Below are 8,552 nucleotides of genomic sequence, written 5' to 3'. Positions count from 1 at the left end.
AGCCCCCCGCCACTCTTTGCAACCCCCCGTGTGCTGTTTGGGGTTGCTGGAGAGCGCTCGCGAGGGAGGGAGGGAGGAAGGAAAGGGAAGTGGTGCCACGGCGGAAACAGAGGGGCTTTCCCTGTGGCTCTCTATGGGAGACCCGGGAGCCAGGCAGAGCCACGAAGGCAGCTCCCAGGGGCTCGGTGCAGCCGCTCCGCTGGGCCAGGCGCAAGGGGCCTTCTCCTCCTCCCCTCCTGCCCCTCCACAGCTGCCAGCATCTGGGCCAGGCTGTGCCCCCCTCTCCTGCCTCCTGCCCAGAGTGGCCTCCCCCCCAGCTCCCCTAACGCCTAGGCAGACACTGCCCCTGTCCCGCGGCGAAAGGCATCCGATGTCCTTTCCACGTCCTGCCCGCCTCTCCGCAGGCAAAGCAGCCAGCGGCGCTACAGCTCCCAGCACGCGGCTCCCCATGCCGCCAGCTGCATGCCCTGTCTCCCCGGGTGCATTTCGGTGGAGATGCTCTCCAGGAGCACCCTGCACTCAGCGGCCGTCGGGTACGGATGGGTGAGGAGCTGGGCACAGCACTGGCACCCTCCGTGTCTCTGAGCACGGCTGGACGGGCTGTGCAGACAGGCCCTGCACACAGGCATCTCCCGCTGCCCCGGCCTAGCTCTGCCTGGGGCCCTTGTGTCAGCCCCTGCCCTGGAGTGCCAGGTCCCCGTGTCTGCAGGCGTGGGAAGCAACACTCGGGCTTCCTCTCCCCGGCAGAGCACCGTCGGTGCTGCCTTGTCCCAAAGCAGCTTGGAGCTGTCGTCAGCCCTTGTCTCAGTTCTTTACATCTACATCCAGCTCCTAATGAGCTTTTAATTAATGAAAGCCTTGGCTTCGGGGCACTCTGGAGTGGGCGGAGGGGAGGAAGAGACACCTGCGCTGCATCCTGGTGGCCGCGGGGTCTGCCCCCGCCTGCCTGCCGTGCCTTCCCCGTCACTCTGCGTGATGCCCAGGGGGACAGTCTCCCAGGGCCTGTGCCCCATCATCCAGACCCATCACCCCAGGTCTGCACATGGCTTGACCAGTGCTCCCACCAAGATCCCCCTCTGGGACTGGCACCATGACCCAGAGATGCTGCAGGGGCAGGTGGAGCAGACCGAGGCTGACTGCAGCCATGCTGGGGCACACACCCCTTTGCAGGCAGCATCTGGAGCCTGTGACCATGCGAGACACCCCGCTTGGTGCGCCTGGCACCCTCGGATGTGCACCCCGGGCAGCAAGCAGGGCTGGCCCCGGAGGGAAGCAGAGGCTGAGTGACTTGACCAAGGCCATGCCAGGCACAAGTAGCAGAGGACGGGAAAGACCCCAGATGAGTCCCTGGCTTGGCATCCTCCCGCTGAAGCTCTTGCCTCAAGCCTGACTTGCAAATACTTGCTGCAGCAAGGAGCCAGGCCGATGCCTCCCATAGCGCCCGGTGGAGACGTTACGTCTCCTGCTCCAGCAAGGCCCCACGGGGCTGCCCTGCCAGGGCGGGGGCTGGCAGCAAGAGCAGCTCTTTCCTCCCCGCGCAGCGCCCAGCTCCCCGCTGCAGCAAGCAGAGCGCAGGGGCCTCCAGGGTGCATTCGGAGCCAGCAAACCCGGGGAACGGGAGTGCTGATACGTGGAAACGGGGGGGCCGCACTGCGCCGCGCCGCGCCGCGCCGTGCCGGCCCAGCCGTACAGAGCACCGCAGCCCTGCGCAGCTCCTGCCTCCCCATGCCCCTGCCCTTTGCTTCCCTTCCTCAGATATTTATTAGGTTTAATTTTACTGGGACGCGGCTGTAAGTGAGACAGATGGGACGGGCTCCGTGCGCCTGCTGAAAGCGTCTTAATTAAACAGATAAATAAACTTCCCTTCCAGGGAGACGGTGCTGGTCCCGGGGCTCTGCTGGGCTGCAGCACGGGCTCCTGGGGGGGCAGAGCCCCCGGGAGCTCTGGGGAGCCGACCCAAGGGCTTTGGAGGCTCTGGCCTGCAGGGTGCGGGCTCGAGGATGCTGCGTCTGGGCCAAGCTCGCGGGCCTGCTCGCACCCTCTGCTGGAAGCCTGCGGCCTGGCAGCCCCGGTCGCTGCCCCGTGCCCCGGGCAGGGCTGGCCGAGAAGTGGGAGCAGCCCTGAGCCAGAGCAGACTCGGCAGGGGGGATCGGCACCTTCTGGGCTGACTCAGTAAGGTCTATGGAGAGCACAAGCGTTTGCACACTCGAGCTCACTTCATGAAGGGCTGCGAAAGCACGAGCATGGGGCAGTGTGTGACGTGGAGCAAGTGGCTTCGGTACCCAGGGTGGGAGGGGAGGGAGCCAGTGCTGACAAGCCAAGAGCCCGTAGGAACAAGGGCTAAGCCAGGTAACGGGGCAAGAAAGTCCCTGCGGGAGCCGGACTTCCCCCGGCCCCGGCTGGGGGCACCGCTTGTCCCTGTTCAAACGGTTTCCAAAATGTTGCTCCTGCGGACAGCAATGCCAGGGTCGGCGATGGAGCATCGTGGCCGTGACCTGCATGTCAGGGCAGCGTCCGTTCATTCTTGCACGTAGAAATCGCCCCGTCTGTGCACCGTGGGCGTGCGAGCAGGGGATGGCGTATGTTGGCAGCGGTGGGGTTGCACGTGAGCAACCCCTGGATGTTTCACCCCCGTCATCGGCTCCGGCGATGACGCGGCTGTGCTGATGTGGGGGCGCAGCGGGCGCTGGGTCCGTTGCGAGGCCCGGTGCCTCGGTGAGGATGGGACGGAGGTGGCCTGTTGCTGTTTGGGGGGGCAGCCAGGACAGGCTTGCCCCCATGGCTACCTGGAGACAGTCCTTTCCCAGGAGGGCTCGGAGGTCGTTAATGGTGTTAATGGACAGCCTTGCCCTAACGCTGCAGCCGGGCCACGTGACCTGGCTTTGCTGATTTGAGTGACTGCAGTTTGGGGGTCGGAGTGTAATTGTAGGAGCTCAGCGTGCTCCGAGCAGAGCTGGGGGACGCCAAACACTGCCGCGGTGAATGCCAAAGGCCCCGTGTCCTTTTGCTGTGGCTGGCGGGTGCATTGGCAGCTTAGGGTGAGAGCGGTGGCAGGAAGGCAGCTGTGGCGGTCACTTGGTTTCCGATTCAGCGTCCAGAGAGGACTGGCCGGCTCCGTCCTACAGCGGGGACCCCTGCGAGGGGCTGGATCCAGGTGCCTGCAGGGATGGGGGGCAAGAGCCTGCCTGGCTCCCCTCTTCCGGGGGCATTGTGCCAGAGCAGGGGTGGGGAGCTGTGAGTGAGGCAGGCCCACACATGCATGCCAGCCCCTGCCACTTAGGGGGACCCCAAGCTCCTTGGTCTTTCCTACCTGGACTCTTGCGCTGCCGCCACGAGACCCTGCAGGAGAGGCTTGTTGCACCGGGAAAGAGCGTCCTGGAGTCGCTGCCATCCTGGGCACTCAGGGCCACGCGCGCCAGTCTGCATCCCCTTGTGCGTGTGGCCTGGCCATGCATCACACCACCGCACAGCATGGGCAGGAAGCACCAGGCGTGGTCCCCAGAGCCCTGTGACCCCACCGGAAAGCCCTAGTGCCCAGGGCCGGTGAGAGGGATCGGGCCGGGGCATCCTGAGGGCTTCCCCTCTGCACGCCCCGCACGGGGTCCAGGCGGGCAGCTCTCCAGACCCCCTCCCCGGCAGACTTTGCTCTCGTCCCTGCTGCAGGCTGAGCCTGGGGCTGTCCGAGCGCCCAGCCCTTGCACATCGCTTCCTGCCAGGCTCCCGGTCGCCCAGGCCGGAGGCAGAGTGGGTGCACTGGAGGCCAGGGCTTTGCGCTGCCTTGCGGCAGGGGCTGGGGCCAGAAGGGCGCAGGGCCCCCCGGGGAGCCTGCAGGAGCTGAGCTGGGGGCGTTTGGCCCGCGGGGCCGCAGGGCAGTGCTGGGGCCCTTGGATCTCTGCAGGGCAGGTTAGTGTTGGGCTCCTGGCATGGTGCAGCCTGAGCACAGGAGAGCGGTGGTTGTCCAGCCTGGAGGGGAGGGAGACAGAGCCCAGCGGGTCCGTGCGCCGGGGATCGGGGGCTGCCTGGTTGAGTGAGGACAGGGGGTGCTTTTGCCATTGCAAGGGCAGTCTGCCCGTGCCATCGCTCTGGGTGCTCATCTCCCATGTCTGCAAACCCCCCACGAGAAATGCATCCACTTCCCTGTGCCCAGCGCCCACAGACGGGCTCGGGACGTGCTTTCATCGGCGCTGCTTAGCCCCCTTCGGTCCCGGGAGACAGGTTCTGCTGCCTGGGGCCGGCGGCGGATCTGTGCGTTGCCTGCCGTGTATCTGCAGCAAACCAGAACCAGCGCGGACGCACCGGGACACTGCAGCACGGCTGCGTCTGGGGATGCTCAGCATGGGGCTGCTCGCGGGCTGGGGGCTCGCGGGGACACGCGGAGCCCGCGGCAGCTGGCACAGCCCTGCCCTTGGCCCTGATGGCACCTGACGCTGAGCTCTGCTGGCACCAGAATCCTTCGCCGGGGACGGAGGATCTCCGCGCCGGCGCTGCCCAGGCAAAGATCCCCTCCTGGGCCCGTTGCAGGGGAAGCCCCAATGTGAGGGGCTGCGCCAGCCCCGGGCCCAGCCTTGTCCGGGCTTCAAATAACCGCAGTGGCGGCAGAAGAGGCAAGGGCCAGGCCAGGAGGGGCTGGGCTGTGTAGGGCCCGACGCGCCTGTCTCTCCTGCATGCACACACATGCAGGCACACGGGTGTCACCGCGCTAGCCGGGAGAGCCATACACGCGTGATTGGTTTGGGGACCATCTGCTCTGACAGCGGCAGTCCAGGAACCAAACTCTGCGTGTCTGAACCCAGGCCAGGGGCAACGGGAGCCCTGCCGAGGTGAAAGCCAAAGGCCCCGTCTGCTTTTGCTGCGGCTGGTGGTTGCGCTGGATCGCGGGCCCGCCGCGTGTCGTGCCCTGACGAGGGTGGGTGGGAAGCAGCGTCGGGTGGTTTCAGCTCCGCCGCGCGCCGGGACACCCTCGGCGGAGGGGCGCTGGCCTTGGGGGAGCAGCGTGGGGGCCCTCGCTGCATTGCATTGCAGCGCTGAGCTCCTCGGGGCCCTGCCCTGCCCTGCTGGAGACGGCCGCCAGGCCGCCCCGGGGCAGCAGCATTGCCTGCAGGGCTGCGGGGCACAGGCGCTGCCTGGGGAGCTGAGATTTCTCTCCGCTTGTTTGGAACAAGCCGTGCAGCCCGTGGGCGTGATGCGGTCACCGCAGACCGTGCCAAAGAGCAGGTGGCTGGCGTCCCTGGCTGTGCATGCGTGTCTGTGGGGGCACGGCCCGTGTGCGACGTGTGGCAGCCTGCCTGGTGCACCTGCGAGCAGGTGAGCATGCCTCTCTGGGGGCAGAGCGGGTCTCCGCAGGCCGGCCGGCCGGCGCGCCAGGCTGCGTTCCTGCATGCGGGCACACAGCCGTGCAGCCGGCGTGACGATGGGTGGCTGCGCGCGTGCCTTGGTGGGGTGCGACGCCGTGCCCACGGGGGAGCCCCTGTCCCCGTCAGCGCAGCCCCAGCCCAGAGCCGAGGGCTGCGTGGCGGGTGCGAAGGCCCCTGCTCCACGCAGCAGCAGCCTTTCCCTGGCGCGCGTGCCTGTGTTGCATCACCGAAACTCCCGGCAAGAGCTCTCCTTCCTTCCCCGCCTGCAAAGCCCGCTCCTTCCCAGCCGGCATCAAGCCCAGCGCAGCCGCATGCCCGTCTCCGCGCGGCGGCTGGGCAGAGCCGGCTGCCAGCGCGCTGCGGCCGCGCAGGGGTTAAGTGCGGGATCAGCTGTTCTCGTGTCATTACGGATTCTCTTCATTTTATCCCGAGCTCCGGTTGATGCCTGAATGCACAGGGGACGCCCCCTCCCACCCTTCATCCTCCGCCTCTGCCTCCTCCCCCTCTCCGCTCACACACACCCTTTGCAGACCATTCATTTGGTGCCAGCGTCTAATGGCACCAAAGTAGAGGCGAGCATTGTTCCTCCATCGTCCGCGCAGGGAGCACGGCCGGCGCTCCGCAGATGCCTCCCTCCTGAGCGGCACCGCAAGGGGACCCGAGAGGAGGGACCGCGGCGGAGAGGAGGAGGGAAGGAAGGAAGGAAGAGCATCGGCAGAGTGTCGGGAAGAGGACGAAACGGCCGGCAAGCAGCTCCAAGGCGACCTGCCGCCACATGCTGTGCTCCATGGCGAACTCGGGCTGTCTCCTCGTCTCCAATTCAGGCATGCTTCCTCCCTCCCTGCCCTGCCCGCCGGCCTTCCTCTACCTCCAACAGGTAAGCGCCCCTCTTTTGCTTTGAACTTGGCACGTGCTCTCTGGCCGGTGCCCTCCAAGCCAAAGGTCAGGGCTTGACCTCTCCCTGCCCAGCCCGCATGGCAGGCGGGCACGGCTCTTGTGTCTCGGCACAGGTTGGCGCGGCCGGCGCCGGGGCCAGGAGAGGGGCTGCGCTGCTGGCTGCTGGCATGGTGCGGCAGGCAGCATCGTTAAGCTGCTCCCGCTGGGCAGGAACAAGGGGGATCGTTTGCTCGCAACTTTTAAAATCCGGCTGGCATGGGTGATGGAGCGGGGGAAAGCCATGCATGCCAGAGACAGGCCCGTCATACATGTGCAGCAGCGCATGTCCATGTGCGTGTGCACACCGAGCACGGATGTGCGTGTGCCCTGCGTGGGGTGGAGCGGCAGGCAGCCGGCGCTGCAGCTGTGCCTGGGGGCTCTGGCTCGGCCCCTGCCCTGCTAGCCAAGATCCCCAACTTCCCAGCGGGTCTCCCTGCCTCGGGGCCGGTCCCTGGACCGGTGCTGGGAGACCCCGGGGAAGCATTTCCTCCCCGAGCCTGTGCACTGCGGTGGAGACCCCGTCTCCCATCCGGGCTCGCAGCTCCGGGCGTGCATCCAGGGGGTCCTGACCCCTCTCCTGGCCGGGGGTCCTGCTTCCTCTCGGGGAGGGAGTGGGCAGCATTGGCTTGTTTCCTTGCCCATTTTCCAAGACCCGGACTGGGAGGAGTGCAAGGGGCAGGGGATCCGCCTGCATGCGGTCAAGCCCAGGACTCGGTGCTTGCGGAGGGGGGCTCTCACAGCTGTGGTGCTGCTGCAGGCTGCGCCCGCGCCCGCGCCCGCACCCGAGCCCGTGCCCAGCCCTGCGCTGAGCTGATCTGGAGGCCGGGTGCAGGCCGGAGGCAGGGCGCAGCGGGGCTGAGCGGGGCCTGGGCTCGCCGCCCCATCCTGAGGGCCCTGCAGCACAGCCTGGTGCCCGCTGGGATCGCCCAGGAGCTTCCCCTACCTCCCCCGTCATCACCGGAGGGGCGCGCTGGAGGGTGCCCCGAATGGAGCCGCCGTGCAGGGAATTGAGAGGCCTGGGGGGGGCTTCGTTTCACAGTGGGATCCTCAATTTGGGCTCTGCCCATCTGGAGAGGCTCTCGGGATCTGTGTACAAGCTGCAGGCTGGCAGCGATGGCCCAGAGCACGGCCGCGTGCAGGGGGGTCTCGCTGCATGGGCATGGCTCCCAGGCCCCTGCTTTCCTTGCCCGTCCTCTTGTGCTTGGACCCAGGGCTTAGAGCCCCTCTTCGCTCCCCTGGGAACCTCCTGCTGCTCGGGTTGGGAAGAGAGGAGGGTTGGGCTTGGGGTTTGATCTGCATACGGACCCAGAAAACGGCCCCAAACCCGCCCCTGTCCCCGGGCTTGGCAGTGCTGAGATGCTGCGCTCGGGGCTCGGGGGCTCCGTGGAGCCGTGCACAGCGCAGGGGTCGTGTGAGAAGGGGGCCAGGTCAAGGCCATGAGGCCTGAGCCAGAGGCTCCCTCCGAACCCTTCCTAGGGCTGCCTGTGCCAGGGACTGCCCCGCCATTGCGACCTGGACACCAGGCTCCTTGCTGGGCCCGTGGGTTCCTGTTTGGGATTTGCTCTGGATTTTACCTGCAAAGTGCATCAGTAAACCCGTGTGCAACACACACTCTCACGACGCCGTCTGCAGGCAGGCGCACAGTGCCTGGCCCCCGGGAGCTGTGCCTGCCACGCACAGACGGGCGTGCTCCCCGCGTGGGAGGCCACACTTGTTTTCTTTTGGGGGGACCTGTGTACCGAGGGGACACGGAAAGGCAGGCGGTCGGTATTTGTGCGAGAAATGCGTTTGTGAAGTTTTGGCATGTCTCTGCGTCCTGTGTGTGTGCATGCATAGAGGTGTGTGTGTGTGTGTGTGTGTAAAGCTGTGTGCCTGGATGTGTGCCTAGTGATGTGAGCATGTGTGTACATATGTGGGGTGTGTGTATGTAAAACTGTGTGCCTGGATGTGTGCATAGAGATGTGTGTATGTATGTATAGAGACACGTGTGTGTGCACGTGTGTGAAGCTGGGTGCCTCTATATGTGTGTAAAGATGTGAACACATGTGTTTGTATGTCTAGAGATGTGTGTGTGTGTGTAAAGCTGTGTGCCTTCATGTGTGCATAGAGATGTGAGCATGTGCGTGTAGACATGTATAGGTGCCTGTGTGTGTCTGTAAAGCTGTGTGCCAGTACGTGTTCAGAGACGTGAGCATCTGTGTACGTATGTGTAGAGACGTGTGTGTGTGTGTGTGTAAAGCTGTGTGCCAGTACGTGTGCATA

The 8,552-nt window shown here is 65.9% G+C and overlaps 1 protein-coding gene across 5 annotated transcripts in view; it reads left to right on the top strand.

Annotated features, from left to right (window-relative positions):
- Positions 1 to 8,552, top strand: part of RBFOX3 (RNA binding fox-1 homolog 3) — a 37,535-nt gene that overhangs the window by 3,149 nt on the left and 25,834 nt on the right. For 3 of the 5 annotated variants that reach the window (XM_025193359.1, XM_025193358.1, XM_025193357.1), the window contains exon 1: positions 5,980 to 6,231. The exons of 1 other annotated variant lie outside the window; for it this stretch is intronic. In XM_025193359.1, the coding sequence (XP_025049144.1) occupies positions 6,130 to 6,231 (102 nt within the window). In that variant the 5' untranslated portion in view covers positions 5,980 to 6,129. Of the gene's footprint in view, positions 1 to 5,979; positions 6,232 to 8,552 lie in introns of those variants that run through there. One more of the 5 variants, XM_006036922.2, reaches the window with a different exon arrangement.

Source organism: Alligator sinensis, unplaced genomic scaffold (genome assembly GCF_000455745.1).
Source record: "Alligator sinensis unplaced genomic scaffold, ASM45574v1 scaffold1565_1, whole genome shotgun sequence".
NCBI lineage: Eukaryota > Metazoa > Chordata > Crocodylia > Alligatoridae > Alligator > Alligator sinensis.
Note: the sequence above shows the minus strand (reverse complement) of the source record. Positions and strands in the feature narration are given on the sequence as shown.